We start from the raw sequence: 20,839 nt of genomic DNA on the forward strand, positions 1-20,839 counted from the left end.
GAACAAAAAGGAATTTTATCAGAATGCTTGCGGTGGAAAAAAAAGAGAGAATTATAAATATACTCTACTTATACCATAATAAACTTATTTAGGTGATTTTGTGATAATATATCAAAGATATATTTTTTTGATCAGTTGTGATGCTTTACCACCATATAAAAACGACGTTTTTCTTTATAAAGGGTGAGAATGACAGATGAAAGGATATAAGCAATTAGGATTTTGAAATTAAATGCAAGAATAGATGGAAATATATAGAGGCAGTGTATTTTCAGAAAAAACTTGTTAGGAGGAGAAGCAACTCAATATCCTTTGGGGTAGACTTTGATAAAAAGAAACAGTATATCAATACAAAAGCTATGTGCAGCAAGTTTGGATTAAATTATTTATTATAGACAATTTGGTATATCAAGCAAAATACAGTTCTTTTGAATGAATTGAGTATATTTGTGAACTTTCATAATACTCATAGTTTTATGCTTGTAGTCTTAAACCAAAGTAGCATACACAGTAGAGAATTGCCACAAGTTCAAAATATTTCCATAGATGTATTTAAATTTTTTGCCTCCATAAATATTTATATAGTTATCACTTAACTAATCAACACTCTACCTCCAAAAGCAGTTTGAAAATGAAAAATCACTATCCTTCACTGCTTGTGGTTACCGTAGGAAAGATATCAAGCTGAAAGATTTTAATCCAAAGCACATGGAAAATTATTATAAGTAAATTCTTACTTTCATTAGTTCCTGCAATATTTTACAGAGGAAATCAATAAATATCTAAACCAAATTCCTTTTCAGAAATTAAAATTGTAATCGTATTTTTAACTGTGGATATTTTGCATGTCTTTGGGTATTCATTTGAAGTTCACTGTAAATGTCATTTTTTTAATAGATATATGTGTATCAGTCACTCTACTGGCATGTGTGTCTTCCTGTAGATAAAAAGATATAAGGAGATAAGAAAGCACTCATGAGGAAAGATAGATAAATTGTGTTATACTTCACATTTTAGAATGTTTGTTAAATGTGATTTGAATGTTAATGAAAAATGTTATTTAATTATGATAATAATTTTTATTAGTTTATCAAGACTTCTGCTTAAATTGATAGCATGTTGAACTGCTGACTGAAATGCCAGCAATTTGTGCTCTTGAACAGTAATGTGCTTATGGTAAAAACCTATCACTCTGAAACACAATTATACAGTTTTGGAACTGATAAGGGCTTACTTAGTTTAATTGCTCAAGATCTACTATTTGAAATCTTCAAAGAGTGATTTTTTATGACATAATAGTCTATGAAAGCCTGACACGCTAATTTAGCCTGTTAAACAATAGTGGGTGTAAAAAGATTTAGTTGGTCATTTACTGTGTCATGAAGTGTTGTCAAAAGTAAATTTATCTGCTTATCTTGTTTTTTTTTTTATTACATTGACTACTACTTTAACCAAATATAAATGAATAAAATCCATACAAATTTCCAAAAATCAAATATAAAGTATGTAGTCAGTAAAATAAAAGCAGCTGATTTAGAAAATAGTTTGATACAAAATCAAATCACTGTGATATGAAGTGAATGGAACTTGTGATACAGATTGGTTTAGCTTATACGATTGGAACAAAGCAACTATACTATAGTAAAATGATGATGTTTAGAGGTGATTTTGTTTATTTTTTATATGCATATATGCAATGTAGAATATTTCAAATTTCCATGTAATTAAATTATGGTGAACATAGCAAAAATAATTTGGATAATATCTAAGATATTTGATTTTGAAGGCCAAATAATAATGGTATGTAGTTTATAATAGATATTCATTCCTATATTTAAGTTATTGAAGAGTACAGTTGATAATTATAATATTAGTAAGATAGAAGAGTTCAGAATAATAATTATTCTAAAAGCTAAACATGCAATATTCTATCTTGTCTGAAATTAACATCATTTATACTTAGTACAGAAAACATTAAAAAAAAACCCATCAGTTTTCCTCAAATTCATATAGAAATGATTTTCAGTACAAGTTTGCATTAAACTGATTCTCAGTTAGTTTAATAATATGTTTTCAACATAATCATACACTATCATATCAAGAATCTATTTATCTAGCATTATGATTAGATAAGTGGTTACAGAACTTCACTTATGGTCATATGTTCGAATTTGGCATATAATTATATCTTTGTGCCAGATAAATTAATCTGCTTTATTTAGTTTACTTATCTGAAATTGCACATTAGTCTTTGTTTCTGTTAGAATTTATATTATAACTTGCTTAAAGAAGTCAAATATTGAAAGTTTCTGATATACTGAAAATATAGAAGGAACTTAAAATAAAGTGTTTTATGTGAACATGTCAGATAAGCCATTTGCAACAAAAACAACAAGTTAGTGTTAGTATATTCAATACAGGGAATATAAAAATCTAACAAGAATTTATTTATGTGGTGAGGAAAAAAATATTAGTCACTGGCTTTTATACTGGTTGTTATAGAAAATTAGAATCTGTTGATATTCATTAGAAATAATTAATGGATTTTAATGCTTAATGTTAAAAAGAATACAAGTCAGTAAAAATATAATCATAGTTTGTAAGACTCACTAACAATATTGTGGGCAATATCTAAGATCTTTAAATGCTATTTTAAACATAAGTAAAAAGAGTTTCATATAGGAGAATGACTCAAATTTGGGGTATATCTGATATTGTTTTAGATCTGTCTGTTCAATCAAATACGTATAACAGATGAAATCAATTACTTATCTATATATACATGCATTATTAAAGAAATTTAGGATATCGATTAAAATGTTATAGCATTTTATTATGTTAAAGACAGCTAAAATTTCTAGAATATTTTGTTTATTGAGACTAGTTGGATGCTTCCATTTCATGATCGGTAGTGTTAAACAATCCATGGCTTTTAACATCATATAATCCTTTGGGTACATAGTTATGTGGCTTAGAAGTTTGTTTTACAACTAAATGGTCTGAGGTTTGATCATAGTATAGCGTCTAGAGAATGTATTTCTATCATAGCATCAGGTTGATCAAAGCCCTGTTAGTGAAATTTGGTAAATTGAAATTGTGCAGAAGCTTGTGAAAGGGCTAGTCTTGTTCTTCAGTTGCAGACCCGATGCATTGACTAATTTAACACCAACCTGACACTTGGGAGTACTTAGCAGAGTCCATTTTCTTGCAAACATTTGGACCAGAACTCTGATTTGTGTGTAATTTTCTCTCTTCTCCCCATCAGTTTCAGATGCCCTTTAAAAAATGGGTCATTAGTGCAGTCTTTCTTTCTCTGATTAACTCATTATAAAAATAAGCATTTCAATGCAAAAAAACACTTGGTCATCAGAAGTGTCACTAAACTATTTGATTCAAAAACCAACTAGCACATATTAACATGCCTGTATGCATATGCCTTTCAGTAAACAATGCTGACTAGTTAAGCATGTCAAATAGAATGAAATATTCATGAATGATTGAAAGAAATAAAATATTCTAATTGATGAATTATATAACAGTCACCAATGCAATTTACTATTAACTTATTTAAATACAAATATAATAAATATAGTTGATAATTTTGCATACATATTGTTTACATATAAAATATTCATGTCTGTAACATCATTTTTGCCTGTAAAATGTTTATTAATAACTGGAATCAATCCCCAATTGTTTAACAATGAAAGAGCTTTCACTAATCACTAAGAATATTGCATTGTGCCAGAGACTGCACCTTCATTAGTTTGTTCCAATGTTTAATTGATCTAACTCAAAAATGCACAAAGATTAATGTTAACTGATAGATGAGGATAGATTTGGCATACTTATTTCAGTATTGAAAATATTTATAAAACAGATGTTCTCTTCTTATTCTGTCTCTTTGAGGGCTTTGAGTTTTTAAATCTAATACTGATTAGATTTTTTTTATATAAAGAAATCCACCTCTATGTTTCTATTTGGCATAGTTTGAAACAAAGTACTATGTTACATTGGGAGGTTTAATTAATAGATGCAGGCATGATTGTGTGGTAAGAAACTTGCTTCCCAATGACATGGTTCTGGGTTCGTCCTACTGCATGGCATCTAGGGCAAGTGTCTTCTGCTATAGCCTCAGGCCAACCGAAGCACTGTGAGTGGATTTGGTAGATGGAAACTGAAAGAAGCCTATTGTATATATATCATCGTCATCATTTAATGTCCATTGTCTATGCTGGCAAGCTGAAAGGCTGCACCAGACTCCAGTCTGATTTGACATGGTTTCTATAACTGGATGCTCTTTCTAATGCCAACCACTCCAAAAATGTAATGAGTGCTTTTATGTGCCACCAACACAAGTGCAATTTGTGTAACACCAATATCTGCCACAACTGTGATTTTATTTGGCTTGATGGGTCTTTTTCTCAAGCATGACATAATCACAAACATCTCGGTCATTTGTCATTGCCTCTGTGAGGCCCAACACTTGAAGGGTGCTTTTCCACATGCCACTAGTATCAGCCACCTAGCCTCCATGAAGCCCAATGCTTGAAAAGTGCTTTTTACATGCCACTGGCATTGGCCACTTTGCCTTCATGAGGCCCAACACTTGAAAGGTGCATTTTACACGCCACTGGTGGGGGTGCCAGTTACATGACACCAGCATTGGTCATGGCTACGATTTCACTTGGCCTAGTAGGGCTTCTCAAGCACAGCATGTTGCCAAAGTCATTGCCTTTGTGAGTCCCAAAGTTTGAAAATCATGCTTCACCACCTCGTCCTATGTCTTCCTGGGTCTACACACACACATATGGTGTAGACTGGTGTTGGTACATTCACGTCACTGTAACTTAGAGGCTTGGCAAAATAGACTTATAGAATGAGTACTAGATCTAAAAAAAAAAAAAACCCTAGGTCAATTTGTTTGACTAAAACCCCAGCATAGCCACAGTCAAATGACTGAAACAAGTAAAAGATAAAAGTAAAGAAAATAATTTAATTAAGAATTTCCAATTCAATGAGAAATAATTGTGTATTTGAATCTCGTTGTATCAACAATATTTTAACATTTAAGAATACGGGTCAGTTTATCTGCGTAAAAAACATACAAAGTATCTTACATTGAGGATAATCAGTAATAATTGCTTCCAAATATTTCCACATGTTACTTTGAGGTTTCAATACATAAAAAAACTTTAATCTGAGAATTTACACATTTACACATTTTAAGTTTTCATCTTAAAAACATATCTTGTTTAAGGTTATAACCAATTTTGCTGATATCTTTCCTTTGTTTAAATGTAAAAGTTTTCTCTAGATTACAATAACAAAATTTGTCTTTCCCAAAATGCTCATTGTTAGTGTTATGTTGTGTATTTCCCCTTTAATAATATTAAAACACATACATACACAAAAAGATAAAATAAAGCTACAGTTGCAACTTCAAAAAGTGTACTTCTGGATGATTTGAAAATATATCATGTGAAAACTTTCAAAAGTTAATCTCTGTTATTCCAGACAACAAGGGTGTATTAGGTAAGAATTATACAAAGACGTTTATGGCAATGAGTACACTATTCAAAGCAGATCAAATATTATATCTGAATTTTGATATATTTTGAAAGGTTTGCAAAATTTCTACCCCATCACTGAAAATAAAATTTTACAATCAGAATCACCTAATCGATAATTGCTCTTGAATCAAAAAAGCCTCCAATACTTTTGATTTTCAATAGCCTTTCTAGATCATAGTCGATGCAACAATATTATTGAAAAACTCTAAAAAAAAACCCACTTATTTCAGGTAACAAGAGATAGAGTAGAATATGTATTTTTTTGAAGATAATACTTGCATGTATTCTTTTTGTTATTATAAACAACATCACCAATACCATATTGTTGCCTCACTGTTTTTGATTCTGATCCACATCTGCTCCATATTTTCAAAATCTGAGTTCATATCTTAACTTTCTCAGCTATCAAGTTAGTAGAGCATTTTCCCCACCTTGATTACTGACAAACCAACAAATCTTCAAACATGCCCCAGAATTAACTTCAGTTGTAACAAAATTAGGACTGAATTTATCTTTTAGTATCTGGATGAATGGAATTAACTGCATGCTACATATCCTATGTCAGAGACATTCAGACGCATCTTATATCTCTCACTTCAAAACATTTGTAATGAGACAATCAGTGATAATTATTCACAACACCCTAAACTTCTCAAATGATCTCTTAAATTTAGCCGGTTTCTCTTTCTTCCTTTCCCCCTTTCTTCTTTGTAAACATCAATGTAACTCATTAAAAGCAAGATTTACTTGCAATCTCATTTTGTAATATGAAGCTGATAAAATTATGGTGAAATCAAGACTTGATATTGGTAGTCTTTAGCAAAGCATCAGCGACAAACATCCTGGCTAAACTTCAATTAAACTACATTAGATACTAGTAACTTAAATCTGAGTATTTCTCACTTGCAGGACCATATAATCTCCTATCAGTGTCTTTATCTCAATCTGCCATGAATTCTGATGTTATCTACACTTTCTCAGGTTTATTTTCTCTTCCTCATCAATTATTTTCAGTAAATTGCCATTAATCCTATTGACTACTTGGTTGATAACATAATTCTATATTTCTCAACATCTCCTCAACGGAATGACAATAAATATTACACTGTGTTGACTATATTATAGATAATTAGTCTATCAATTCAGCAAAAAGAAAAGTAAAATTGCTTCAAGCAATACTTAAGCCGTGTAGGGCAAAAATTTAAACACAGTAAGGCATTTAGTTCTTGTTCTATTAGTTCATTCAATTCTATCATTGCAATTCTTCAAAATATTTGAAGAGAAATTCTCTGAGTGAAAATTTTAAACAGAACATTATGTTTCTAAAAGCATTGAGACATTTATATAAGGTAATATAAAGTACTGGTATTTGAAGTTAATTATTTGTTTTCATGTGCATCATATGCTTAATCTTGTTTCCATGAACAAAGAAAATAATGAATCCATAAATATAATGAAAATTGCTAATGAACTTACAAATTTGAAGAGCTTTGAAAATGAAAACACTTCAAATGTAATTATATTTATTGACGGGTAATACACAATTGGACATCAATTGTATGTTTACATTTTAAACAAAGTGACATATGAGCAAGAAAGAAATTTGAGCTGTCAAAGGTTTATAAATCTACATTTATATTGATATTTTGGTTCAATGACCACTGCGCTAAGTGTCCTCAACAAAATTCACTTTTCCCATTAGAATCTTTATATAAATTAATATTTACTTTTGAGATTTTTTAAAATTCAAGTATATGTCTACTTTGTATCCTACCTTTGCATTTTGGGTGAACTTTGATTTGTCTGTAAAATCTCTTCTAAAATATTTAACATATTTAACAGTGAAGCCTGTTCTGATTTCTTCAGATTCTTTTACATGTGTCTATTTACATATAATTTATAGAGATCAGTATATTGAGATCATTTATTCTTTTATATATATATATATTTATTTATTTTTTATTTATGGGTTTCAGCCAAGTGGCTGTGGTCATGCTGGAGCACCACCGTGATTTTCTGTCTTTATGCTTTGCTCTCTTCACGTTCCTTGCATGGTTCTTCTCCTGCACCTGATATGGTCCAATCAAGAGTTTTGATGGCACATCCAGTGTATAAGAGAATTTGACATCGCTGCCCTAAACTGTGTCTCATTTCGAGCCATTGGTTCGTCTGGTATCGTGGAGAGGAAAGCGTCGAGTTTTGTCTTGAAGACCTCCACATCCGTGTCTTGCAGGTCTCTCAAATGTTTTGGCAGGGCATTGAAGAGCTGAGGTCCTCTGAAACCGATGCTGCTGCAGTATCTTGTTCTTATGTGAGATGCAGTGGACGGCACCTTTGGCACCATGCAATAAGAAATTGGAGGGGATCAATAGGTGGTATTCATAAACTTATAGACATTATATTATATCAATTTATTTATTTACTAAAAGGACAATTATAACAATATATATACATGTATGACATATTATGCTTTACATATATAATATATAAAATATAAAATATCAGTAATTATTAAAATATAACATATAGCAATAGAAATTGGAATAATATCTTACAGCTGTTTCAGCCAAGAAGCAAAAATACCTCATTCTACCTTTATCCCTCCAGTGGACTGAAGTAATTAGAAGATGAAATTGAGGTACTTGGGTGTTTCTCTAGGCTTTGCCACAGATTTTAGAAATTACATAAGGTTAAGTTATAAATATAAATACATACATATACACATACTTTTACATATACATTAATCCTCCCTTCTAAACACATCTAATACATATGTATTTATGAGTATGTTTGTACAGAAGTATATATATATATATATATATATATATATATATATATATATATATATATATATATATGTATGTATGTATGTATGTGTATGTGTGTATATATATGTGTGCTCCTCATGTATACACAGTTTCATTCTTACATAACTGAAAGAGTTTTAAGATATATTGATTTTATAAATTACAATATTACAATATTACTCCTCTTATAACTTTCTCATACCTCTGTTTATATTTTATCTAATATGAATAATATAATGCATCTAATAATAATAATAATTGATTCATTTGTATGCATATACATGCATTTATGTATGTACATTTAAGTGTAGGTATATGTATTTATGTATATTTATGTATATGTATGTATATTTAAAGGATGTATATATGTATTTATATTTATAACTTAACCTTATGTAATTTCTAAAATCTGTGGCAAAGCCTAGAGAAACACCCAAGTACCTCAATTTCATCTTCTAATTACTTCAGTCCACTGGAGGGATAAAGGTAGAATGAGGTATTTTTGCTTCTTGGCTGAAACAGCTGTAAGATATTATTCCAATTTCTATTGCTATATGTTATATTTTAATAATTACTGATATTTTATATTTTATATATTATATATGTAAAGCATAATATGTCATACACGTATGTATATTGTTATAATTGTCCTTTTAGTAAATAAATAAATTGACATAATGTCTATAAGTTGATGAATACCACGTATTGGTCCCCTCCATTTTCTTATTGCTCTATTAATTAATGGTAAAATAACTCTTTACCCTTACCCATTTATTATACTTGATAATGTAATTGCCAGGCAATGAAAAAACACTTGTGTATTAATAATTGGGTATTCTACCAGCAGTATATAGGATAGATATTATCCCTTAGTTGGTTGGATTCACAACTTCTAACTTTCTTGGAATTAAAATATATATATATATATATATATATATATATATATATATATATATATATATATATATATATATATATATATATTATATATATTATATATATATATACTATGTCTACATATTCCATTGTTTTTCAAAATGTCAGCTTGAAATTTGGTTTACACCAAACAAATTTTGGATATACTCTTTTACTCTTGTACTTGTTTCCGTCATTTGACTGTGGCCATGTTGGAGCACCACCTTTAGTCGAGCAAATCGACCCCAGGACTTATTCTTTGTAAACCTAGTACTTATTCTATCGGTCTCTTTTGCCGAACCGCTAAGTTACGGAGATGTAAACACACCATCATCGATTGCCAAGTGATGTTGGGGGGACAAACATATACACACACATACATACATACATATATATATATATATATATATATATATATATATATGACGGGCTTCCTTCAGTTTCCGTCTACCAAATCCACTCAGAAGGCTGTGGTCGACCCGAGGCTATAGTAGAAGACACTTGCCCAAGGTGTCACGCAGTGGGACTGAACCCGAAGCATGTGGTTTGTAAGCAAGCTACTTACCACACAGTCACTCCTACGCCTATATATCTAAAACCTAAACATTAAAAAATCTTAATACAAGTTTCTTATGAAATATAGAGAACAATATTTAGTAAAATATATAAAATATATAAAAAATAAAAAAGGAAAATATATAAAATATATAAAAAATATATAAGTAAAATATATAAAATATATAAAAATGGCTTCTATTCCTAAAAAGAAGGAATAAATCTTATCATTCTTCAAACTGTATCAGAAGATAAATTCTAAATGGCTTTAAATTTGTTAAGCTTCAAAATCATGTGGTATAGAAAAATGTATTTTTACTACACTTAGACAAACATTGAAAGAAAATAATACTGATTTCCACCTTAAACATGGCTAGTTACAGATATGGATAGGTGCAATTACAGACTCTGGAAGGTATAGCTGTATGGTTAAGATGTTTGCATTGCATCCATGCAGTTTCAGTTTCAATGCGATTGCAAGGAATCTTGTTTAAGTGTCTTTTACTACAACTCTAGGTAGACCAATGTCTTGCAATAAATTTGTCAGATGGAAACCATAGGATGTGCGTTGAATGAACATATGTATGTATGTGTGTGTTTGTGTGTGTGGTGTGTGTGCATGCACATGTATGCATGTATGTGTAAGTATGTATATAAAAATGTGTGTGTATATAGTACCAGTAGTAATGATACCAAACATTACTGTTTAGTATTGCTACTACTGGTATCTGTTTTAGAGATTATAGAACTTGCTATTTTAGCTTGTTGCAAAATCAGCAACTGATTGTCACTTGTTTGTTTGTATATTATGAGTTGGGATGAATGACTGCCATCTCTAGCAGGCAGGCATCCAGTACTGAGGACAGGTAGGAACCCAGAAACCAGATTGTTCTACTGGTCTTGACACGCTGGAGGGGATTGGTTCATTCCTTTACTTGCAATATATCAGACATAAGTTGTGAGTCATTAACCAGCTGGAAAAGATGTTTTCCTGAGGCTAAAATGTAGTAATGTAATTCTGAATGGAACAGCCATGCTGAAGTGGCTACAAACATTACTGTTTAGTATCGTTACTATTGGTATCTCTTTTAGAGATTTCAGAACTTGTTACTTTAGCTTGTTGTCTATATATAAATATGTATTTGAGTGGCTCTGTATGCATGTACAAATTTGCATGATTAATGATATTCCATGTTGTCCCCACTTGAGTTGAAACAATGTCCTTTGGTACCAAAAAGATCGTTTGACTTTATTGAAATACAAATAAGAGTTGACAACAGAAAGAGCATCCAACCAGAAAATTCAGTTTTAAGGAATTCTTCCATTTAAGCCATTCCAGCATGAAAAACTAGAGGTTAAACAAATGACTATTAACATTAGGTCACAAGTAGGGACATGTACAATCAACTGAATGAGCTACAGTTTAAAACTAATAGCTCCACTAAGATAAGAGTTTGCATTAACTTTGACAGGATTTTTACCTAAAAATGCAAATGATAAAATTGAATATTAAGAGGGACTTAGTTCTGAATTGTACCATATTTATCCATACCGTATCTATCCATTTGGCATTCTTTACACAAATATTCAGATCATGAATGTAAAACTAAAACATTTACATTAAAACAAAAACAGTGTTATAAACACAAAGTTTTTGCTGTTAATTTATTCTAAATTATTATATTTTAATCTATGTCCTCGAGAAATTTAAAAGTAAATAATATATTTTGCGTTGGAAAAAGCATCAAAAATCAAGAGAGGTCACCGACATAATAGCTTACTCTGAAATCCTGTGTATATTACATAATAACAACAACAACAACAACAACAACAATAATAATAATAAGCTTAGGGAGAGGAAGTGGCCAAGCTTTCAGTCTCTTATCCTTTACTCACCCTAGGATGCTTGGCAAGTGATTGTAACAAACATGCAGATTAAAAGTAAACTATAGAAATATAATTTTAGCAATAATCTTGACTGCAGTTGCAGCAGTTTGGCATGGTGATGGAATTTTTAAGTGGACAGAGGATGAGCTAAAGGAATTGGATAGCAAGACAAGAAAACTTGTAACAGTGCAAGGAGCCCATCATCCATGTGCAGACATTGATTGCCTATACATGAAAATAGCTAATGGAGGAAAGAGACGGATAAGGGTGGAAGACTGTGTGCATATCAAACTGAGGAGCTTGCAGAGATACTTGGCCCAAAGTAAGGAAACCTTGCTAGTGTCAGTTAGGGATGAGGGCAAATGGAAAGCAGAGAAAAGGGGGAAAAATGAAACAAGAAGTACAAAAAGGATATTAAGAAGCATTACATGATAAGAGACTTCACAGTCAATTCCATGTAGTAATAACTGAAGTTGCTGGAAAGCATAGGTGGGATTGGATGAAGAAAAGAGATGAGAGCACAATACTGACAATCTTTGGCCACAGATTGGAGGGTCAACCTTGGGAATGAGCAAGTGTTTCCACCATGCTACATCTGTAATAGAGTGGACCAGACCATTGCTCATATCATGAACGAATGCTCTAGAGTCACTCAAAAACAACTATAAGATGTGATAACATGATGAGGTAGTGAAAGTGCTACATTGGAAACTATATAAAAGTTGGGTTTAGAGAGAGGCAGGACATGGTATCAACACAAACTGAAGAGAGTAGTGGTGTTGAAGATCTGCATAATCCTGTGGGATTTCCTAATCCAAACAGATCAGGTGCTAGAAAACAACAAGCCGGACCTAGTGGTGGTGGACAATGTTAACAACATGTGCTATACAATTGATGATGTGTGCTCCTTTGACCCACAAATAGTCCAAGAAGGAAGGCACAAAAGTAGACATGTACAATCCTCTTAAGTATGAAACAGCCTGGCTATGGAAAATGAAGATAGTGTCAATTAGGTGCTGGGGATCGTAGCAGAAGGCATCAAGAGGAATATAAAGGAAATCATAGTAGAGCGCCCAGTAGAGCTGTTACTAAAGGTTTGCTTCTATGGCACAGCAAGAGTAATTAGGAAAGTATTAGATAACTAAGAACAAATTGCATGGTACTGTATGCTGCAGGTAGCATGCCTGCTACACTTACAAGACTTCTAGAAGTTCTAACAAAACCTGCATTAAAAGGAATAATAATAATCATCATCATCATTTAATGTCTGCTTTCCATGCTGCCATGGGTTGGATGGTTTGACTGAGGGCTGGCGAGCCAGAAGGCTGCACAAGTCTCCAATCTGATCTGGCAAAGTTTCTACAGCTGGATGCCCTTCCTAACGCCAACCACTCCATGAGTGTAGTGGGTGCTTTTACATGCCACTGGCACGAGGGCCAATCAGGAGGTACTGGCATCAGCCATGCTCAAATGGTGCTTTTTACGTGCCACCTACATAGGAGCCAGTCCAGCGGCACTGGCAATGACCACGCTCAAATTGTGCCTTTTTTATGTGCCACCGGCATGAGAGCCAGTCAGTGGCTTTGGCAATGATCACGCTCGAATATTAATAATGATGATGATGATGATGATGATAGTTCAGTACTAGGCAGTGGTTCAAGTGGTTTCTGAACTTAATTGAGTGGAAGTGTTAACATGTAATTGTTTTTGACTTGGTATAAAAGATGGGCTACAGTAAATATTCTTCTCAAAATCCACAGATCTGCTTGTCAGTTGCTTGGCCATAACCAGTTGAGCACGTCCCTTGGTGGCTGACAATATGTGCATCTCTGATCACGAGCAGAATTAGAGGGGGAGCATCATAGCCATGTAGTGAGAGGAATTCTTTGGGGTTTGAATAATTCACCTCTGGAAACATGGGTGTTTCACTCATCATCCTAAGACAACTCTTATTCAGGTACCTTATTCAGGATGGGCTACTCGATCTGAAGAAAAGTCTAACTGAGCCCCACCTGCAAGGTCATGTGCTGTTTACCTTGATATAAGATCACTATGTTGTGTGCATATGGCTGTAATGTATGTTCCTTCCTGATGTCCCCTTGTCAGCTGACTAATCTCGTTGGGTATATTGGGAGTCATATATTTGTACCCAGCATCACGTTGATGGTGTGAACTGCTCTCTCACTCAATAGTTATATATATACACAGGTGATATTTAGTAGAAGCAGAAAACTTAACAAAACATTACACTGAATAATTTCTTATTTCTGATCCTCTGATAACAGTGATAAACAGAACAAGAAATAAAAAGAAACAAATATTTGCAGAAATATACAAAATTTATGTGGTGTTGGGAAATGCCCATTAGACCTCATTCCTCAAATCCGAAATATAGCAAAAAGGAAAAAAACAGAAATGCATCATTAAAAGGTAAGAGTGATACAGGGTAGGGATGATAAGAAGTGACAACAGTAAATAGAGGGAAAAAAAATTATATTGAAAAATTGCACTTGTATGGGAGGAAAAGCCATTTGTTATTAAAATTATCAGATTAAGTATGCATGCAATTAAACTGTAAAGAAAATATATTAAAAATATATATTCCTATACGATCAATAATTAAAAAAATACATATAAATTCATACTCGGGAATTTTCCTGTGAAAATGTGTATGTAGAAAATTGTGTCAGAATGGGGAGTGGGGGAAGAGGAGTGGGGGAAGATGGGTGGGGGAAGAGGAGTGGGAAAATGTATATATTAAAATTATTGAATTAGAAATATTGAATTAAAATATGTGTGCCAGTAAATTATAATGAAAATGTATTAAAAATATGTGTTTGTGTGTTTGTGTTTGTATGTGTGTGTATGTGTGTGTGCGTGTGTGTATATATATATATATATATACACACGCACTCACACGCACACACACACACACACATATATATATATATATGTATATATATATATATATATATATATATATATATATATATATAAATATATATATCTTCATACAAGAGAGTTTTCCAGTAGAAGAGGCATAAAAGAAATAAAGTGAATGTGAAGCTGAACAACAAGACAACAAAAGCCAAATTGATTTTAGCAATATTGATTAAGAAGGCCTATAATAAACCAAATGTAATAAGAGCTTGTAGCTAAGAAAATAAAGTTCATACTTCCATATTTTACATTCAAACCGAGAGAATCCAGGGACAAAATAAGCAGCCTTTTGGATTGGCACATCTTTGGCTGGAAACTTTCATGGTGATATGGAAGTGCTAGTCTCAAGATTTACTAAGGAATATTTAATGTAAGGCTAAGTATATTTCAATAAATGCACATTTTCTTTCAAGAGAATAAGGAAACACCTGAAGGTGTTTATGAAGGTTCAATTGCATACATATGTCTGTGGAATGCTCTGACATCAACCATTTACATGTTAATTCAACGAGCAGTTAACTCAATTGATCAAACAACTGAATCTGCATAGTCAAAACCAATGGAATAGCCACACACACACACACCCACCACATACACACAAAATTATAGTAGTATTGATTTTGATGCTGATGGGATAGCCAGCAATTCTCAATCAGAAATGCAAAATTTCACACTCCACTATTATACTTGACAAGAATATTGTCAACCATTATGATAGTTTTTTGAAGGAGGTCAATCAGCAATTATCTTGTTGATAAATTCGGTTTAAATTTGTTTGTATGAAAGCAATGGTACTCGATTTTTAACATAAATTCCCTAAAAAAAAGTGTATATACACACACTCACATTTATGTGTGTGTGTGTGTATGTGAATGGCTGTCTGGTAGGAAGCTTGCTTTTCAACCATATGGTTTTGAGTGCAGTCCCACTGTGTGGCACCATAGGCAAGTGCCTTCTACTATAGCCTCAAGCCAACCAAAGCTTTGTCAGTGGATTTGGTAGACGGAAACTGAAAGAAGCCCATCGTTTATGTTTGTGTATGTATGACTTTGTGTATGATTGTGTGTCTGTGTTTATCCTCCACCACCGCTTGACAACTAGTGTTTGTGTGTTTCCATCCCTAGAATTTAGTGGTTCAGTAAAAGACAACAACAGAGTAAGTAGAAGGCATAAAAGGAAGGTAAGTACTGGGGGTCAATTCTTTCAACTAAAAATTCTTCAAGGTGGTACTCCAGCATGGCCACAGTCTAATGACTGAAACAAGTAAAAGATGCAAATAAAGTTTATATGAATAGTGATACAGAAATAGCTCACTTCCTGAAAGTTGCCTGATCCTTCATTGTCAAAATTTGAAAGGAGCTGGAAGATGCTGACAGGGATCAGCACCAGCAAACCACATACACAAAATCCTAATAGCATCAGAACACATAAATGTGTACAAAAAATCCTAGAAATAATCAATAAAAACACTGGAAAGTCAATCAAAACAGAGGACCTCAAGTTTTCAGAGTGACAGCATAAGAAGAGTTGTGTATGAGGACATCTGGTACAAGTTGTATGTGATGCAGAGGTGTTAATTTATGTCAGATGTGACAAGAGAGAAGCATTCTAATAGTGCAAAGTGCTTGTTAAACAGCTAAAACACCAAGAAGCTAGAATGCTTTGGTTTTTCTCTAATACCAAAACTTAGACTAGGACCACAATGTAAACCAAATAAAAGACAGATGGTTATGCAGACCTGAATAAAATTCCAGTGGTCATGCATACTAAGTTCCCAATGATCATGATGGATTTGGGAGTCATGACAATGAATGAGATGTCATACTCCCTCACTTTCTTTCACAAGGTTTAAGACTCAATGACTCAGTCTACACAGAAGTGATGGAGAAGGTTGTGAGGTCCTAGATAGACAGAGAATGAAATGAAGACTCTATGCCATCTTATAAGGTTATGATAATTCAAGAATAGATGTGTACCAATCACCATGATCCTGTTCTTCCAGACACATGGCCTCCTAGCTCATCAGGCCTCAATGCACTGAACTATTACATATGGGGCATAGTCGAGAGAGAGGTCAATCAACACCCCATAATACCATACAATCCTACAATCTGCCATAACCAGCAATATGCCCAAAATTAAAAAAAGATCATCTGATTGAGGTATGTCAATGCTTCCAACCTTGCAATAAAGTAGCCATTGATGCTAACAGTAACTTCATGGAATAGGTGTGATAAAAAGATTCTCAAGATTATTTGTACCAATTTGATTTCAAATACAGCTTCTCTTTGATGAGCTATGCATCTTTTTCTAAATTCATTCAAATGACCTCAATACATATATATTTATTTTATATATAATCTAGTACCAATTGATTTCATGCTAACAAGTAAATCAGAAATTATCAATGAGATAGTTGCTGATTAACCTGCCAGCATGAAGCCATCATTATGGCTGGCATTGACAGCATTCTTGTCAAGCATAATGATGGAGTGTCAACTTTTGAGTTTCTAACTGACATCCATTCATCTATCCACCCCCCCCCCCCCCACACACACACACATAGCTGCTGCAGTGTAAATAACCTACTACATATTTTCTAGTATATTAAATGAATATTGCCACCATGATTTATTAAGCAATTAATTTCTCATTTCATGTTCACCTTGACTGAAAATTCACATGCAAAAAGTAAAAATTTTGCAACAATGTCACAGAAGAATTTTTTTTCCCAAGTCATATTTAGCGTAAATTAAAAAAAAAAAAACTCAGAAGTGTTCTTTTTTCTCATGCAAAACAATATCTTAAAATTCAAGTAAGAAATAAAATGAGAGAATAATTTCCCATTACCAATTCTTTCCTGGTGGTCTTTCTTTTCATCTGAAAAAACAAAAAGAAGTTATATTAGAAAAAATGTTTAAAAATTTTTAATGAATTTCTGGTTTTAATTTTAAAACACATAGTTTATGTTTCATAGTTTTCTGTGACTCAAATTTCTTAATCTATCTCAAAATGATAACACACTTTTCTAAATAAACCTTAAATAAGATAAATTTAAGGTTCATAGTTCATTATGCTGTGAAAGACAATAGGTGCAGGTGTAACTGTTTGGTAAGTTGTGCTTCCAAGCTATGCGGTTTCAGGTTTATGTGGCACCTTGGGCATGTATTTACTATTGTTGTGGATTTGGTAGAAAAAATTGAAAAAAGCCTATCATGTGTATGTGTGTGTGTGTTTTTCTATGTGTGTGTATGTGTGTGTGTGTGTATATATATATATATATATATATATATATATATATATATATATATATATATATATATATATATATCTTTGTGTCTTTGTGTTTGTCTCAGACTAATGCTTGACCACCAGTGTTGGTTTGTTTATATCTCTATAACTGTGGTTTGGCAAAAAGAAACCAACAGAATAAGTATGAAGCTTTAAGGAAAAATAAGCATTGGGGTCAGTTCATTTGACTAAAACCCTTCAAGGCGATGCCTCAGCAAGGTCATATTCCAGTGAATGAAAGAAGTAAAAGCTAAAAGATAAAAGAATGTTACAGTAGATTGTAAATAATGCAGATTAAACCTATCAAAGCCAAATATTTGATAACTTTTACATGGAAATGAACTGCAAGTAAATGTAATTTAATGTGTTAATTTCGGAATTACATGGGACAAACTGTTGGGACTTTGTTAGAAACAAAGAAGTTATGAAATCGATTGTTGATCGCTTTTTAACTGATATAAATTCATTTTCTTAAGATCATTTTCAAAGAGAACAATTTATAATGCAGATCATAGATCAGTCATGTATCATCTACATTTGAAAATGCCCAGGTCTTGAAAGACATTTTAAAATTACAATTCTATAAAAGAGTTTATCAATTTATAATTCACTAAGAATGCAGCTTTGTTGTGTACAAAACTGATAGATGAGAGAGAGAGATAACAATAGATACTGAGGTAGTCAGAATAGTAATTGATGTGTAAGTGCCTGTCTGAAGTATAAATTGACAAAGAAGTAGAAGACAGAGGAAGAAATATATATATATGTATATATTGTGTATGTATGTATATATGTATGTATGCATGTCTGTATGTTTATATATATATATAATACTCAGAAAGCTAATGTACATAGACATTAAGTATTGGTGTAGAATGGTGAGCAAGATAAATTCTAGAGTATTTCAAAGCAACAGCAATGAGAAAGTGAAGAAGATGAGGGAAAAGTGAAATATTTTTATCAATAAAGGCAGTTTTATTTTGTTTACTACAGTGAACAAGGATAATGTCTGAACAGAGTCTAAGGTTACAAAAATTTGTAAATTGCAGTGGGCTTTAGGCCCCATATAAGTAATTTCTTGATGAAATTAATTTAAGCTCCTACTTCTTTTCAACTTGTGGAAAAGTGTCCAAGAATTTCAAATGCATATGCTCTCATAACACCCACTAACTTGCATTCTATTTGTTTGAAACATTACTCTGGTGCTACAACCCAATACTGACTGGTAGTGAATGCTCTTCAATTGAAAATAGTGACCAATCAGGAGAAGCTGCCATTAAAGGAATACCAAGTAATGTTTAATCCAGTGTGTCAACCATTTAATCAATGGGTGCAGAGAGTCAAGATAAATATCAGCAGAGATATGGGTGTTAACTATAGACATAGTTTCTTATTATTTCTTACTATAACTGTGCTGTGGGAGTCTACAAAAATGGTTGACCTGCTACACATAGCAGGTAAGTCATATTTACATCGTTGTACTCTGTTGTTTTAACAATGGATAATATACCCCAGATATATGAAAGGATGAGATGGTCAAGGCTGGAATACCTTTGGAACTAATCAATAAGAACCAACCATCTGATGCAACTGTCATTCACCCAAGATTCCATGCACTGGGACTGAACCCAGAACCATGTGGTAGTGAAACAAGCTTCTTACCACACAGCCATGCCTGCGCCAGTGTAATGCAAATGTTTGGTTAGCAATTTTGAATATATTTAATTATTTACATTTAATTTTGTCAAATGTTTTGTATTGTATAAGTACATTCCACAAGGATATGCCTTATGATTTTTATGGACAGTTTTGTAGTCTGCAAGATGAGAAGTGGTTATTACCTCCCTGTTCAACACTCCTCTATCTTTTGGATCAGTGGTTCCCAAACTTTTTCAGTTGGTTCTAAGGCCACATTCCTAGTACCCCACCGCTCACTAACCATTACAGACATAGGCCATTTTCTGAAGCAAATTCAAGACAACAATATTTCACAAATAAAACTTAACCTAATTAACCCTCTATTTTGTTTGTTATTTTTTTACATTCATTACCCTGTTTTGGTCATCCTATTATCGCCCCATCTTTCTTCAACAACCCCTTGGATCTTACCACCATCCCAGTGGTGAGTGGGACAGTACCACTCACTTTGGGAACCACTGTTTTGGATAAATGATTCACAGTGATCCCCTATGACACACACATTGCATAGAAGCATAGCTAATTAAAGAAAAGATAATCAATACTTGTACTTGGCTAGTATTTCATCAGAAGAATGGAAAGCAAAGTTGGCCTTGGCAGAATCTGAACTCAAAATACAGAGTTAGAAAAATCACAAAACATTTGCTCAGTGTTCTAATGATTTTACCAATCTACTACTTTATTCTTATTAGATTATAAACTTGATCATTATTTTAGAAAATGGCTTGTCAAGCAAAGTTTCCCCATTTCTGTTCTGTGATAATATTGAAGTATTTTGTTTGAAAAGTTTTCATGCACAAAAATAAAAAGAGAATATTAACAGTACAAATTGGTCCAACCTGCACTTGCATGTTAAAGAAGATTAACATAATGGTTTCTTGAACTATATAAATATCAAATGAGTTGAATTATGAACTCATTAATGTGTGTTGTAGTATTGAAAAGAGGAATTGGAGTAAATTAGATTTCAGTAAAGTTAAATACTACTGCTTAATTTTAATAGCAAACCAGTGTACATTAATTCACAAATTACTTGAATATCAAAAATACTATTTCAGACTGTAGTAATCAGAAATAGTATTCTAAATTAGATTTTCAGATGTTTTACACTTATGAGTGATTGCTTGTTATCTGTCTGTTTGTCTGTCTTCCTATCTTATCTGGATCTGTGCA

The 20,839-nt window shown here is 32.5% G+C and overlaps 1 protein-coding gene across 42 annotated transcripts in view; it reads right to left on the reverse strand.

The window, feature by feature from the left end:
• The window catches only part of LOC106869047 (MAGUK p55 subfamily member 7), an 850,742-nt gene that overhangs the window by 598,742 nt on the left and 231,161 nt on the right, over positions 1–20,839 (reverse strand). For all 42 annotated transcript variants that reach the window (XM_089358333.1, XM_089358318.1, XM_089358312.1 and 39 more), the window contains one exon: positions 17,528–17,557. In XM_089358333.1, the coding sequence (XP_089214459.1) occupies positions 17,528–17,557 (30 nt within the window). The remainder of the gene's footprint in view (positions 1–17,527; positions 17,558–20,839) is intronic.

Source organism: Octopus bimaculoides, chromosome 10, assembly GCF_046866305.1.
Source record: "Octopus bimaculoides isolate indiv1 chromosome 10, ASM4686630v1, whole genome shotgun sequence".
Lineage (NCBI taxonomy): Eukaryota > Metazoa > Mollusca > Cephalopoda > Octopoda > Octopodidae > Octopus > Octopus bimaculoides.